The following is a 17,316-nucleotide window of genomic DNA, read 5'->3' on the forward strand; positions in this document are numbered from 1 at the left end:
AATTAATCCTATCCTTGGATTAAAAAAAAATACATATCCCATTGGGGAATTAAGAAGACAAATACCAGTACCCTCAATATTGAAAAGCCCCAGAGTCTCCTTATAGAACCAATGCTTGTTCTCCAACCTACATCCTGAGTCAGACTATTTTTTTTTTTTTCATGGTTTTGGATTTCTTCCCTCTTAAAGAAAGAGAAAATGTATACTCCTTAAGAACAGCAACAACTCTTTGCTGACCTATTTCCTTTCTCAATTAAAACCTGTCTTTACCTGCCTTGCTATGACCATCGATTGATGATTATGTGAATGGGGATCTGGAGAGGAAAAAAAGAAAAAGGACGAACCATACTAAATCTGCTTAGAGTTAGTAGAAACACTAGGAAGATTCAAGGATGAGTGGGGTTCGAGAAACAGTTCAAGTATAATTGGTACATGTTTCACTATGTTTTGGAACCTTTATAATGAAAGTGCTGAATGGGCTACAAATGCAGAGAGAAGATTTGGCTTTACTTCGTATGTTGCAACCCAATCAATTAGCAAATAATTTTTGAACTTCCTGTTGTCCCAGCAGTCACACACCGATATTACTCTGCAGCACCTTTCAAGGCACCCTATCTTCCCAGAATTAAGGTAACAGCGTTCTGTGGGGATTGCAAAAGATTTCTGCCACCATCTGGTCCTACCCTCTTTATCCAATCTCCTCTCCCTATACATCTGAAGAACTGCCCTCTATTCTGGGCTAGTTAGTCCTCCCCAGCCTAGAAGTAACATGTTGGGCTCCTTCCTATCTCCATACCTTTACTCATTTTGCCTTTACTTTATTTGGGAAGCTGGCTTCAGTCTGTGCCCATTTACAGTATCTTCTCATCCTCTAGGGCCTGATAATGAAGGTGGTGCTGGTGGTGGTGGTAGAGTAGTGGAAAACATAACTGTTGTTTATGGAAAGGGAAACATTAACTCATTCAGTCTTCGTGGTGAGACTCCGTATCACCATTTGGCAGACGAGGAAACTGAGACTCAGAGAGGTCCGCCAATTTGCCCTGATGTCACACAACTAATGAATGGCTGAGCAGGGATTCAATCTCAGGCCTGTTAGACATCAGAGCCTGAGCTCTTCATAATTACACTATCCTATCGGAACTAATTCCACCTTCACTAAGACCTCAGCTCCTAACCTCTCTCATTCCTCTGAAAAATAGTGCTGACCGCACCGCCCAGCACTGCACAGAAGTGGACACTGTGGGGTCATTTTGCTCTGGTCTTAAATGTGTGAGTCTACAATCTCCACAACCAAACTACAGGCTCTTTGAGGTCTTAATCTCCTTCTCTAAGCCCCTAGCACTATGTTCAGCAAACCACAGCCCTTGAGAAATTCTTGTTGAAGAGCTCATTCTAAGATCGTTACTGATTTTTAAAAGCGCGTGCTTAATTTACATGAGGAAATGACCAAGTCATGTATTTGGCATAGTTTATAAAAGCAGAAGACTTAAATTTGGTGCTCCATTTGGCTCTAGACTTTTAAATCCAATATATAAATTCCCAAAGGTCAAGTCTTGATCACTGGGGGGTTTTTTAATACCACTTTTTTTTAAGAGTGAATTTGCTCCTTCACTCCTGCTGACTTGTACTTACATTTTAATTTTGTGATTAATATAATGAATCATGTCAGGTACAGACATTATCTCAAGTTATAGGCTGCTAACAACATGAGGTCTGTCTTGACGTACATCAGCCTTTTATTAACTATACTCCTAGGCTCTTAGAAATACTTAGGTATTTGCACACTCTTAGGAACCAGGCATATCATGTCTGATATGCAGACATGGCTAATTCACCTTTCCTTCCATTTCATGACAATAAAACCTCTGAGGATTATTCACCTTCCATGCGAATCTTCTCTGCAGCATCTGATCTCAAATGTGTTGCTAATAAGCTCATATTCACTGGGCCCACCTAGCCTTCCAGAGAGAATGGGAAGGCTGTCTAACCATCCAATACTGAGCCCAGTTATAAACCCAGTTCCATGTTTTGAGTCATTCAAACCCAGATGAGCAGGGGAGATGGCCTGAACTTTCTTTCATTCAGAGCACATATAGACCAACTCATAAAGCCAGATGGGTACCCGTTTACCAACACAACATTGATTTCAAATCTCAGAATCAGATTTTGAGACTCTGGGAACTCCCTCATAAAATGAAAGCCCAGGGATGCTTCTGTAATTTGGGAAGACAATCTGTGCTTGGCTTTCTGCCCCCTCAGTTAGAAAATAATGTTTTGAGGGACAAAGAAGAAAACAGAAGCTAAACATAAGCATCAATTACCAAAGTCAAGTTGACCTGGGTGATTCCCGAGAAAGAAGTACCATACTTTCCTGTCACTACACATTTCCCTGACACCCACTTATCACCACTCTACTTTGCCCTATCAGGGGATTCAAGATACAGTGGGTTCAGATATCAGCAAAACAAAATGAAGTGGACTGGCAAAACCACTCCTGATTTAGAGTCGATAAGCACCTATCAATGAAATCAGCACTGAATCCGTTCACCTCCTCACTTTGGAGTTTACTATTGGGTCCAAATTTTAAACAGTATATTCAGCTTACTAGCCTTTAACTTCTAGCTCTTTCCCCACTTGCTTCTGAAAGTGTGGGTGACACTACTGATTGGAAAATCTAAAAGCTGAAAAACTGATTGGAAGTTTCTGGCAGCCCATTTCCTGCAGAGCTGGATGTACAACACAATAAATACTAGTTGACTGAGAGGTATTTCTGTGGAGGGTAGTTTTATGTCCCAACTTCCTTTGTGTTTATTCAGCCAAATGGAAAATTCCACAATGGTAGACTTTGCATCCTAAAAAATTATAGAATGAAGGCAGTGAGGGAAGGAGTAAAACAAACCAAAATAATACTTGAGCACTGTTTAGCTTCCGATCCTCTGAGACATTCCTTAAATTTTTCATTTTTTCTGGTAATATGAACTTCTCGAAATAGAGCTTACCGCAGATCATTAGAAACCTTTATTGTCACACTTTAAACACACTTTACTCAGAAGCCCTATGACTGAGAGGAGAGTCACTCTCATCTAGCATGGATATAATTAAACATGTTTCCGCTGAAAGGGGCATTCTCATTACGGCTAAGGACCACTTTAGAGTAAATTGAAATGGAAAGGAGGAGCATAGATGAGGTGTAGGTAGCAAGTGGTTATTCCTAGGGAGGCATAAAATGCCAAATGTGTAACAATTATATTTTACAACCCTGCATTCTAAAGACTTCATAGCATTTTATTATAGAAGAAGCTTCAGCTGAAGCTTACTGAACATTCAAGTGCACACTCATTGCCCATAGTCTTTAAAGAAAAATAAACTTCAAACCATAATCAAAATCTGCAGAAATATACAAAACAAAGGAATTAAATATTTTGAAAGGGTCTACTGCTATTCACACAAGAGGCATCGAAAGTGTTCTAGTCTAAAGAAAATGCAGGGGGCCTGAAGGGGGTGCTTCTGAACCTCCTCTAATTTTAAAGTTGATTTTGTGTTCAGATTAGATGACACCCCTCTTACTTCTCAAACACATGCTTATGTATCATCGTGCCGCGTGGCTGGAGACGCGCCCGAAAGCTTTGCCTTTGTTACAAACGTGGAAGACTTCTGAATCACATGAAATTAAGGTAGGTTGTAAGCTAACGCAGCTATATCAACGTAAGACATACTAACTTACATGACTGACTTTTACAGTGGAAAGGAAAAGGCTGTTGTCAGGCAGCTGTTATTGCCTCAATGGAAAAAAAAAATCAATGAAAGTGAAATGAACAAGAGATTTTGTCTGAGTTGCAGTTAATACCACTGAAGAGCTATGGATATTAAAAGGTCAACAAATAAATTAGCCAGAGTGTTATGAAATGAATGATTTGGCTTATAATTTTATTGACTGAAAATTGTTCACTGCCTATTAGACCAGGTAATTTTTATCTGGTGCCTCAATTACTGTTCCATAAGCAATAATATAGTTGTAAGAGCTGCTGATTCAATCGCGTGACCTCTGAGAAGCTGGCTAGGACAGCTGACTTTACTGTGATGGATAACCAAGCTTGGTCTCCACGAGGTGCCAAACCTCCCTTTCCTGCAAGGGGATCCCATAAAGGAAACACTACACTTGATTCATTTCACCAAAATGTTCGACTTCTCAAGTGTCATTAGTTAAGTATAAATTGTGAAGCCAGGTATTCCTGAGAAGAGTGATGACGATGGCTTTCCCCCCTCTTTTTGGTCTCCTGGCATTCTCTTCTAAATGGTGTCATGGTAATTGGTGAATGGGAGCCTGGGGTGCTTCCCAGGCACAAATACAGTGAAAAATGGTGTCTGCACCCTTGTGAATATGACCTGCTTGGAGGTACAGAGCTGAACTTGGTAACCTCTGGCTGGCTCTTCTTATTCCAATTCATTGTACTGGTTTAAGACCAACGCTCTGGGTTAGATCCTGCTGAGTGGCCTTGGAAATCGACTTTCTGATCAGGATGAAAGTCTCTGCTTAAAGAGAAGGCTGTGGACAGAGGTGGCTTTTTCAGGGCTAGGTTGTAAAGTCAGCACATGAAACAAAAACTGCCTAGAGTCAAAATTACCCTTGAAACTCTTTTAAGTTGCCAAGGCCTGGGCTCTTAGAAACACAAAAGCCAGAAATTAACTACTTGTGTTTCTCTTTGTCTTTTGGCTGTGGCTTCCCTTTCCCTAGGGTGAAGGACAATAAATATCTAGTTTGAAAGTAAAAGGACCACTGAGTAAACAAAGAGACCTATTGTCGTATGTATGTCCCTGTATGTCTGTGTATGTGTTTGGTGTGTGTGTATACAAATATATGTGTATATTTATATTTTTGGACAAGTACATGTAGTTAAACTTGAGTAAGTGATATGTGCAGGCTGGAACTATACTGGACTTTAAGGATATCTAAGGAAGGCAAAAATAGAGTTGCTTTTGGTTTCTTAAATTGTTGAACATCATCAGTTATGATATATACCTCCAGAAGAACGGTATCTGTACATGATGATTCCCAAGGCTTTACAGATGGTCCTGACTATAACTGCAATTAAAATCCACTGCCTCAAGACTGCTGGGGCTCACTTCTTATTACTTCAGTGGTTAAGTGAAGTGTTACTCAAGGCTGAAAATAGTAAGCATGGCCAGAGGCCTCCTAGTGTCTCTGTTTCTAAGGGCTTCCGTCTTGAAGAGGAGGATGTTGGGTGGTTAGGAGGAGAAATGAGCCCCTGGTTCCTCCTGTGACTTCTCCTTGAACTAATGAGTAATTATATTCAAAGCCCCTGTACACGGGGTGTGATACAAAGGTTAAACTTAGTCCCTGCCCTTGTCAAGAGCTCGGTGCTAAAAGAGCTTGAAGGAGGTCCCGGAATTCAGCTATTGGAGTAACTGTTATTACAGAGTCCCTACAGCAATGACTCTGGGGCTAAAGAGAAAGAGAATTATCTCCCAGGTTTGTATGTGTGTATTTTTAACTCCGCTGCCACTTTCCCCTGGCTAAGCCATCTGTGAGCTACCCTCAGTCTACGCTAGCACCTTCCCCTTACCCCCTGGCCAAGCTTGAGGGATTTTAAAAAAATTGGTGTACAAAATTGCCTTTTTTCTTAATTCTAGGAAGCAGTGCTTAGAGATAAAGGCTCTGGAGTCCAATAGAGTTGGCTCAAGTCCTTGCTCTGACATTTTTTTTAGCATTGTAAATGCATGCCTCCATTTCCTCAACTGTAAAGTACGGTTCAGACCAGCATCTGTCTCAGCAGACATACAGTGAGTGCTTACTGAGCAAGAGGCAACAATAATATTGATAACCCTCACTTGTTTTCCAGAGAACTTGGGCAAATTATATGCATTCTTAGAGTCATTGCTTCGAGTGCTCCTTGAGGTGCAGTCCTATCTGCAAAACACTGGGAAAGATTCTGAACAGACTAATGGTGAGGACGTCTGGTGAGGTAGAAAGCCTCCCCTGACAGCTGTGTGAGTGGTCCTTTCTGAGCCTCAGTTTCCTCATCTCTAAATCGGGCATGATTCAGTAACGACAGAGTAACTTACTGCAGAGTCAGTCAGTTAAAGATAAAATAAATAATCTAAAAAAAGTGAGAATTAAAACTTTTGTGGGGGTCATGGCCTTTTTAATGAAGCTATCTTCTCACTCCCCCCCAAAATATGTGCATATGTGCATACTCATCACACACACACACGCACACAATTCTATATACAATTTCAAGGGTACACAGAACTAGGCTAAACTCCCCTGACAAAAGAAGCATAAGTAGGAGGGGCTACCAAGCCCCTAAACTGAGCATATCATCAAAATGGGGAAGTGGAATTTGCCCGTGAGTTTTCTGGCAGATACGGAGGACAGAGGGGGAAAAAGAACTGCATTCCATAGTGTGTGTTTGTGACAAGAAAATGCAGAGACAAAATGGTTTTTGGAATCAAACTCAAGCATGCTTTTCCTAAGAGCTGAGTATACTGTATGATTTGCTTTTGTTGCTATATTTTTTTGTTTGAGTTGTTTAGGTTCCCAGATAAAATGTTAATAGATTTTCTTGAAATTAAAAATAAATAAATAAATGAATAAGACGAGAGTGCACATCCAGCGTCACAGTGTGGAAGGTAAAGATGTACGGTTTTTCTTTATCCTTTTCTGCAACCCTTAGTCATCCCCTTTTCTGCTAACAGGCAATGTGGTTATGCAAAAATTTCTTATTTGTGTTTTCACTGATGCAACTGCAGGTTTTGAATTACGGATAGTCTTTGCATAAAGACTAAAACAATAAAAGCATAATTGGAATACGTGGTATACAGCCGACTCCAGTTTTATTTTGCCCCAGCTCTGTATTTATGATAAAGCACTAACACGACTGCTCTTTAGGGAGGGTGATTTTGGGTCTCGTCTCTCCATTGAGCAAAAACAGTGCCTGTGACTAGAGGCTGAATTTCAATTCTGCAAGTGTACAGTGGAACTCAATAATATTTGGCACAATGCAGTGCACAACCGAGCCACTAAATGGCTGATTTACTAAATTATTATTAGATGAGCCCTTGCTGTTCCAAATGAAAGTGCAGTCCCTGTCTTCCTTCGTGGTGTGTTCAAATTGTTCTGTGTTTAAATATTCAGCATGAGGCTAATGTGAACTGATGAACTGAGACGATAAACATTCACTTTCAATACAGATAGAGCGACAGAGATGAAACATATCATGTGGCCTGCGGAGGTGAAAATGATTTATATTTAAGGATGTTGCTGCCTCCTTCCATTACTTTAAGGTACTCTTAATTAGCATTAAGAGTTAGAAATGACTAATTCCCATGTACAGGAAGAGGAGGCTGGGATTTTTTTTTTTTTGCACGCCAGTGCAGGAGAAGTTAACACGAGGAACTGCTGCTTGTGTCGTTGTTCAGAACCTTGAGTTTTATTCATGGTGGGGTGCACCGCACCAGCAGTCATGTGTCTGCTGGGAGAACTATGGTGTCCGGCAGTCGGTGTTTTTTCTCAACCCACCCAAAGGGTCTACAGTCCATCCTCACTACCATCCATCTCTCTGCAATTCACCTCCCTTACCATCGCATCTACTACACCTGCTACACGGACACCCTAGCACCTCACTCTCCATGTCACCAAGCTTCTTTACTGACACCTGCTGGAGTGAAGAACAACCCTTTGCTCCTTGGGCAAAGATAACCCCCTCCTCCTTCCTCCCTTTTGAGGGCAGTTATAGGCAAGCACTTAAAATACTGTGATCACTTACAGTAGATTAGAATTTTTTATGGGTACCGTGTTGCCATAACAACACGAAGACAGCAGATGACTTAAGCTAAGCTTGCAAAGCAAAAGGCTGCTCATCTGGCAGTTACAATGAATACAGTTCATTTCACAAGTTTCCCATATGGACTCTTAGTGTATGGTAATGAGGAGACCATATGGTGAGAGAAAATGCACTGAGAACAATTGGGTTCCACTGGCTGAGTGGGAAGTTGGGAGAGAAAACCCGGGTGAGAGATTCTGGTGCGTGTGCTCTCTGGGTTCAAGGTTTGGTTGAGGTTTGTTTGGGATGGTTGTTTTCCATAGGGGTTTCGCGTTTCTTAATCTGTTCCTTAATATGTCAGCTGTGTGAGATGACAAACATCTTGCAAATTTTGCAATATCATTCATCACAAACTGTCAGCAGTGTTTGCAGATCTGACTTGCAAGATCTTTTAAATGTGTTGTTCTTAAAAGGCAACAGTACTAAGTTTTTAGACAAAGTGCAGGAAAATTTAAGTACTTCTGACAAGCAGAAACATTAACAGTAATCATTTTAAAAACACTCGCATCTTTTGCCTGCATGTTTAGCTGTAAATAATGCTAGAATGTATAAAAGCTTTAAAGTAAAAATGTAATAACTACTTTTTATTATGTTTCATAAAGGATAAAGAAAATGCTGTGAGCCGTGTGTATGGGTTATCTATAGGTGCGGATGTAGGGAGATGGATGGCTCCCATTCTCCTTACAGCTCACCAGACTGGAAACTGGGGAGGACAGCTTGAAAAAGGCTCTAAAGTCAATTCTGTACTGTACATGCTTCATAAAAGATGAATATAAATGCATTAGTTAGATGCGGTGAGCTAAATTAGAAGGTCAGGCAGGGCTGGGAGGGCTGAAAAATCACACAACCAATGAGTGTAATTACTCTTTTTTAAGTCTATTAAGTGGTGTTGCCCTATCAAGGCTCAGGGATACAGGACACGAAGAACAAGATAAAGTAATGTGTATTTATTACTCCCACTGGATCAATTTACCAGATATTTTCAGCTCCATAAAGCAAAACACACAAATGCCGCCTTTGTTACTCTTCTCAAACTGCTTTATTTTCTCTAAAAGAGGGACTGGCTCTGGAAGAAAAAAACACGTTTGCCCTGTGGAGGTCCCCATGCAAACCCCTCTGGGTGGGGAAATGAGAGAAAGCTGGTGCGTACTTGAGTAGGACGGGGCTGAGGTTAGGCGAGAGACAGGAGAGAGAAGCCAGTCACCTCAAGGCCAAAGTATTTGGGTTTCCAGACCTGGGAGGGAAATGGGAACTTGATGCAGTGAGGCCGGAGACCCCGGGTGCGAATCTCAGTTTTCCCACGTGCTTGCTGTGAGTGGTAGCAGGCCACCAGCCCTCTGGGAACTCTGACCCTGTGAAATGGGGAGTACCCATCTTGCAGGGAATAGTAGCCCCCATTTACCGAAGTCTCACTATATGTCAGAGAGACCTCGTTGCGTACATTATCTCATTAACGCCCAACAGCCATGCTGCGGGACAGCTGCTTTACAAAGGAGAAAACCGGGGCTGAGAAGGGTGAGTCCTGTGCACGGAGCAGTGCAAGGGGTTTTCAAAATCCACGTCCACCTGACCTGAGAGCCCACTCTCTTGGCCTCAGTACCCTTCAAAAACCTTGATCAGGCCGTGCCACTCACATCGAGGGCATGACGCAAAGGTTACCTGCTCCCTGGGATTCATTGCAAACACACGGAATGCCAGCCAAGCTCGGTGCCTTTGTGTTAATGCTCAGTGACCACTCAGGAAGACAACTAACAAATCGAAAGGGGACAGAGACTCCTCTGGCCTTCAAAACAGAGACAGCTCCTTGCTCAATGTTTCTGGATGGCCTCGTGCATTTCAGCATCTCAGCGTTTCTGACTGCCCACAGTCCGCATCCTCCTCACCTCTACATTATAAGAAAAGTCAGCCTTTGCCCCAAAGTTGGTCACATGTTCCTCTCCCTCCTGCCAGGATCCAGAGAGGAAGGCACGTCTGTATGACACAGAATAGAACGCTGCAGCTGAAAAACCTTAGCCTGCCCTTCTCCACGTGCACATGAAAAAGGAAACCAAAGCACATCTGGGGTTAGCATAATTATAGTATTTTAAATTTGTGTGTACAGCAACTATCACTGATGGTGGCTTTCAGGGACAAAATAATTTACAGAGAAGGATTCGGCTTGCTCCCGTTTTCTCATTTGGTAAATAGGAATGATGTCTGCTTTCCCGACTTCTCTCACGAGAGGGGCTCCAATAAAACAACGCATGTACAAGTTCTTTGAAAAAGCACAAGCCAGTATACAAAGGCATATTATTATGGAAAGCTGTCTGCTTGGTCTTTGGAGCAGTTTCATTTGACAGAATATGTGGGTGGTTGTATGAATCTAGCTTTGTCTATTCGCAAACACATGGGTTTAATAAAGTGGAGTTTGTTTTTTAAGGTGTGTGGTCCATGGCTCACTGAAACACTCCTGTTTTACTAACACTGACCATGATTCTAAGAAAGGCGGAGCCCGTTTTCACCCCCCTAACAATGGACAGCCGGACTGTAAATCTCCCAGGTCCACAGGAATACCTCGTGCTGGCTCCATCCGCCACTTCCTGACCCTGCTCTTGAACTCTCGCTCCACCTTCACATTCGGAGCCAAGAGGACACCACTCTGATCTGAGTCACACAGAGAGCTTCCTGGGGTGGGCTCTGGCCAAAGTCCTCGCACGGTCCAGCGGCTGGATGCACACTGTGGAGTGTTTCCTTAACACACAAACCCATTGTGTCCTTGATTACTCTTACCAAACCCAGGAAAACGGGGCTGGGAATTTCACCATCAGGCCACCGGGGACAAAGTGACACGTGCCTGTGCTATTTGTTCAACATTTCTGAACGTGACGCGCAGCCATGAAAATGTTATTAAAAGTAAATACACAATACTCAAGCATATATTCCTGTTTCTCTCCTTTCTTTATGAATAAGAAAAGTACTGCTTGGTTGCTGTAGACCTCAACCATTAAACCAAATCTGTCTCCTTTTTTTCAATCAATATTTATAGAGTGGCAATTGTGGGCCAGAAACTATGCTGAGGCACCCACAGGATTACTTCTTTTTATCCTTATGTGATCCCAGTGAAGTTGGCACGATTATTTCACCCCCATTTTATAGGTGAAGAAACCGAGACACAGAAGATAAACCGTACACTCCACTGCTGACCTGAATTAGGACTTCCTGCTCTGCAGAGATTGGGTAGGAGAGCTCTCAGAAGCCAGGGTCCCACTCTCACTCAACTGGCAAATAATTATAGCTACCTTTTGTTGACTGCTAAATAAGTGATTAAAGCAACCCCCCAAAGTAGGAAGTATTACCATCTCCATTTGACAGAGAAGGAAACTGAGGCACAGAGAGGTTAAGAATTTGGGGGGGGGGGGGGGCGGAGAAAGAATTTTGACCCAGACCACAGAGCTCTCCAGTCCCTTCAGCAGACTCTAGGGACATCAAATGCCAAATGAAAGTGAAAATGGTCCCCAAATGGAAACAATGGGAAGAATCTGGCAATGCCCTCATGGCTTCTTCCCACCGTTGGGTGGACACACATTATTTACATCTTTGTGCTATAAAATTACCGATTATTTTCCCATAGGAAATGCAAGGGAGTTGGGTTCTTGCCAGACAAAGTAACCTAAAGGTAATTCTCTCCATGGCACACCCATCTGTGGAAGCAGAGGGTCGTTCACTATTACTGTTAGATTCTGTAATTGCTCACCAAAAATAAGTCAGGGTGAAAGGGAAGGAGGTGTAAGATGGAGGCCCCTTTCAAAGACAAGGATATGTACAGACCGACACATCATATGATTTCTTCCTCAGGTGAAATGCTCTCAAGATTTTTTTTTAAGGTGAACAGCACTCAGTGGAAGTGAGGCTGTTAAGGGAACTCAGGGTTGAGACTGAAGGCTCTGTGGGTCTTCCCCTGGGGTCTAGGAGAGGGCAGAATTTGCATGTCACGGTTCTTCCTCTCTCTGGGCAGGCAGTGCCCCTTACCCACCCCCCAGCCCCTCACATCTGTGCATCAGTTTTGGCGGGGAGGGGCAGCTTTCTCCTGGACAGGCCTGTTCTGACAGTGGTCCTGCCCCTTCAGTGCAGCAGGGCCCACAGGTAAGACGTGATGATGAAATGATCCCCCAAAGAGGTTCGCTGAGCTAGGAAGGATGCCAACTTCATTTCTATAAGTGTATTACGAGCAGAAACAGACCTGGAAATGACATATCTCTAGACTTGCTGTGGCATGGAGAGGACCTTTCCTCTACTCATTTAATTTATACTAATTTTTACTTGTGTAGTAAATGAAATTTCATTTTGCTGTCAGTAAACAGTGAACGGTAGCTCGACCAATTCTGTTCGATGAACTTCTTCAGCATTTAACTATTCTCTCCTATGAGTCCTCCCAGAACTTTGGTTGCACTTTTGTTAAATGTACCTATTGTTTTCTGTTTTGTATGGCGTTGTACTTGGCTTTCTCTCCCACAGGGGGTCCGAGTTCCTTGGGTACAGAGATGGGAATATCCCCAACATTGACAACAGGTACGGAATAGAAACCAATAAATGTGCATTTCTTTTTCTGCATTGGCAATTAATAACATTGCTCTATGACATATATTGCTGTATCTTGAATTTGTGTCTAATTTCTCCCACTTGTGTCTTAGGTGGGATGCCTCTGGAGGGAACAGACTCATGTCTTAGTAGCCCCGGTGCAAGGTGTGCCAATATACTTTCCTTTGAGCTCTAGCTGTTCTCTCCTCACCAGAAATAAGTAAAGATCCTCATGGGGGTAGAAAAGCAATGTTCTTTTTCCTCTTGAGAACTGATACGATATAATGATTAATAACCTGGACTTAGGTGCCAGGCTTTAGGGGTTTGAATCTCAGTTTAGCAATTTACATGCTGTGTGACCTTGGGCAAATGATTTAACCTCTCTTTGTTTGGTTATTTTCTTCTCTAAAATAGAGGTGGTAATTGCACCAACCTCAGAGGGTTTTTTAGAGGAAGAAATGACATGATATAAGTAAAACATTACCTGGCACATAAGTGCTTGCTACTTTGATTTTTGCTTACCTTATAATACTAAATACACAAAGCACAAAAATATTGAGTTGCTTATCTATGAACCAACTTTTATCAAAGGCAAAGTTTTCTGCCAATCACCCAAGCCCGTGCTTCCAGAGACCCTAACCCAAAGAGGAGGTATCCTACCTTTGGCAAGCGCTCAGGGTCGCCAGGGTGCCGGGGAATAACCTTCTGTAACCTCTGGAAACCATAATCGATGGTGGGTTCATTAAGTGCTGCAATGAAGAAGTCATACAATTAGAACAATTTCAGGAAATAAAACAGCACATGATTTGCAGCACTTATGGTACAGAAATAACTGGGAAGTCCAAAGATTCATTGATACTTTTGAATTAGATCATAAAGTGATTGTACGAATGATCCCTTTTGGTGGGGACTGACTCACTCAAAAGAATATGAGTAGCACGTCCTAAACTCTGCTCTTCTGGACAAATTCTATATTCCTTACAGTGTTGAAAATGGAAGGTAAAATGGAACTTGGTGTGAGGTTTTAGGATTCCCTTTCGTCAGAAGCCTGAGTTACAACACTGGAGGGCTTGGCCAAGGGTATCTACAGTTATAAAGAGCAGAATTAAAAGTACTTGCTTAGCTACAGAATATCAAGTGGACCTCAGCTGATACAGTATCGCAATGGCATCAGGAGCAATTAAGTGTGGTGGGGCAGAGGAGACCAGATCTCCTCCGGCCAGAAAGGCTCTTCTAAGAATCCGAAAAGAGACAGGTATTGAAAATGCCCTTGATACGACGCCCTCATACCTAAGATGAAAGACTGATTCACCAATATCAATATTATTTCAGGAAAAGGCTAACCTCTATGGAGCACTAGCTCACAGCAGCTGGCTCTCCAAGAAGAATTTTTTTTAAAGACTAAAAGAAGAGCAAACCTGTAATAATATTTGGAGACAATGGGCCTTCTTGTACCCATATCGACTACACCTTCTTCCAAGCATCCTTAAATTCAACTCGATACAAAGTGGACTCTGGTGTATCACTTTTGAAATTCCTCCCCAGCATATGAAATATCTCCAGCTTTCCTCGCCTGACCAGGAAAAGATGGCGGCTCCATCCTCCACCCACATCCCCCATCTCCTCTAAGTAATGAACAGGTTTTTTTCCTCCTTTCTTTTTTCATGTAACCAAAGTACTCAACCACATATTTTCTCCCATACTGAATAAAAAGAAAGAGAGTCTTTGTAGTTCCGACATTTAGCTGTACATTTAGAAAACAAGTTGCCACCACATGCTTTACTTAAAATGCATTTCCATTAACCTAAATTTTAAAAGTAAGATTCATACTACTACTAACTTTAAAAAACTGTATTAAATTCAAATAGGTCCCGAGGCTAATGGAAGCAATTTGTATACCAACCCAAACTGACTGGCCCACTTTTCAAAATACAGGTATGATAATCTTGTGGTTTTAAAAGGACATTTAAATTGAAAGACTGTGAATTTAGTACATAATTATACCAATAGAACCCTTTAACTTGTCAACTTGTAAATCTAAAAGGCTATCAATCATTTCTAAAGAGGAAATAAACCTTAAAATTCCTTGATTGACAGTGCTTACTTTTTATGTAAAAAAAAAAAAAAAAAAAAAAGAGAAAAAAAAAAAAAAGAAAAGGCTGCATAAAGTGGCCAGAAATCCATTTACAAAAGTACATTGTTTTACATAGGTGAGTAAAAAGCCAATAATTACACCTCCAAAAGACATATAAATCAGAGTAAGTACTTTTTCCTCACTTGTATATTTTAAGTTGGAGTGAACTTCAGGTAACTTTTTTTAAGATTTTTTTTTCTCAAATGCAATGCTTGTTGAAGTTGTTGATAGAGTAGCCATTTAAGACAATGTAATCATTTTTGCAAATATGAGGTTTAGCCATTTCCCCCACCTTCTCCCCGCCCCCTTCCAAACGGTAAACTTTCAACCTGTCTCGTGTGGAAATTAACTAAAATTACACCCAGGTGTACCAAATCTCTCTATAGTGGTACATGAGTTAAGGCACAATATTTATTGTTCCTCCCATTTTATGAATTACTTTCTAAACCCTTGAGAAAAATTCTTTTTTTTTTCAAATTAGACTTGTAGAGAAAAAGCCATACAATTCTTTACACAGGGAAGCTGTGACTCATAAAATCCCAGTACTTAATAAAGAAATGCCCGAGAGTGACAGGAATGAGCACCCAGGTTAAGCTGTACATCACATCTATCTCCCACCCATAATGCTAATTGCCAACAAAGATGTTTAACCATAAAAATAGCTTTAGACAATTAAATGTATCATTTTAACACTTGAAGATATGATTCAGCATCCTGAAAATTCTAATTCTTGGTTTTATTTTTCAGTGTAAGCCACCAATAAAACTTGACTTGTTGACCCACCCCTTCAGTTGTTTGCATAATGAATTAATTCCTACTGTGTCAAGAAACCCATGGTTGTTAATTGAATGACTGATGTATTGGGGGGAGGATATGTTTCTCTGACCATAGGAACAACTCACAACAGAATCATTGACATCCAGTATCTACAATTAAAAGAACTGATTCAAATATCATATGGAACTAATAGCTAAAGAGATGAGGAGAAGCCATTCTGCTGCCAGAAAGAGTAATTGAATTAGATATATTAAACTCATTATTCAAAGAAAAATAAGCATCTAGTCTATGGAAGTATGCTATGTGAGAGGAAATATTTCAGTAGAGGGACAAAGGCTTTTAATTTATTTCCCATGCCTTTATGATTTGCTCTACACTCGTATTTTTTAATATATTAACCTGCCCTCAATCTACATATTGAATATTACAATGGCATTATCTAGTGCTGTAAACAAAGATAACACTAAAGATATGCAAGCAAAGTTCGTTGTCTTAAATTCAAAGGTGCCTGATGATTTCTCTGATTGCAGTGACTAAAGAAAAAAACTAAACCAATTATTGAGTGAGAGGGGCCATCTGATAGAGACTGTTACTTTAAAAAAAAACCCTGAAAACAGATTGACTGTCTAGGGAGGGGGATGGTTAAATTACGGCACACCCATAGGAATATGATGCAGTCCTCAAAAGCAATGCTTTTGGAAAAAAAAAATAGGAGAAAAAATTTACTGGCATAAAATATATTGCTGTCAAGAAGGAGATTACAAGAGCATATGTGCAATATGGTTACTTTTTTTTAAATGAACATATACAGAGAATAAAGAAAGGGTTTCTGTGTGTAAACTGCCTAACAGTAGTTATTTCTAAGAAGTGAGACTTGAAGTGCTTTTCTTCCTTCTCTTTACGCTGTGCATTGTCTACATTTTCCACAATGAACATATATTACTTTTATAATCAGAGAAAAAGGTTAAGAGCAAGAGAGTGTTCCCAAGATGGAATCTGAACTGCTTGTATAAAGTAATGACATAAGAAACTTTGCCTGAAAAAGGGTCTGTATACCCTTTAATAACATTGCCTAGGTTATTACAGACCATAAGAAAAATAAGTAGTATACTTTTGGCCAGTTGTATAAATATGTGACTATTCATAAACTCTCTGAAAATCAACAGAGAGAGTAACGGGGAGGAATCGTAAAGAATGGCATATTTATTTTCATCAGTGGGGGTAGTCGTACCTTAGGGACATACATCGACTCTGCAAGAATGTAATATAAAGTTAATCCTTCAACAAAGTGACCTCATTGTATTCAAGCACAGGGCTCAGGGGGCACCAGAAGAAGAAGTGGGACTAGTCAAGTTTTTCCCCCTAAAACTTGAGACAATTCCGAGAATCCAGGAGAGAAAGAAAAAAATTTAACTGCGCACAATTAACCACAAATAAAGCATGAGTATCTTAGGTTGTAAAAAGAAAAAACAGATGAAACTGTAAACTGCAAAAGGAATGCAATGATGAGAGCTTCTCGTGTCACCCCACTTCCAAGCACCTAACCCACACTTTCAACAGGGTTTGAGAGGATGTTCTCCTAAACCAGTTAGGGGTGGTAACGGAATAAGGGAGGCTCAGAGGTTTAGCAAAATCCATAATCCCAAGGAAGAAAAGCCTCAATTTTTAAATCAGCATAATAAAATGGGACCAGTGAGGGCATTAAAAACATTCCACAAGATAATAAATTGTCCGTTGACTCAATAATCATTTCTAGCGCCTACCAAGTGTTCAGATGGCACTGGTAGGAATTCACTGTTTTACGTCACATAAGCCCTTAAAAATAAACTTTCTGAGAGGTGTGCATAATCTCACCTCAGAAATGAACTACTGGGCTTCCCTGGTGGCGTAGTGGTTGAGAATCCGCCTGCCGAAGCAGGGGACACGGGTTCGTGCCCCGGTCCGGGAAGATCCCACATGCCGCGGAGCGGCTGGGCCCGTGAGCCGTGGCCGCTGAGCCTGCGC

General features: G+C 41.2%; 1 protein-coding gene across 7 annotated transcripts in view; it reads right to left on the reverse strand.

Annotated features, from left to right (window-relative positions):
* The window catches only part of EBF1 (EBF transcription factor 1), a 406,002-nt gene that overhangs the window by 18,964 nt on the left and 369,722 nt on the right, over window positions 1-17,316 (reverse strand). For all 7 annotated transcript variants that reach the window (XM_024117211.3, XM_024117209.3, XM_024117212.3 and 4 more), the window contains exon 11: window positions 13,062-13,150. In XM_024117211.3, the coding sequence (XP_023972979.1) occupies window positions 13,062-13,150 (89 nt within the window). The remainder of the gene's footprint in view (window positions 1-13,061; window positions 13,151-17,316) is intronic.

This window comes from Physeter macrocephalus, chromosome 8 (genome assembly GCF_002837175.3).
Source record: "Physeter macrocephalus isolate SW-GA chromosome 8, ASM283717v5, whole genome shotgun sequence".
Classification (NCBI taxonomy): Eukaryota; Metazoa; Chordata; class Mammalia; order Artiodactyla; family Physeteridae; genus Physeter; species Physeter macrocephalus.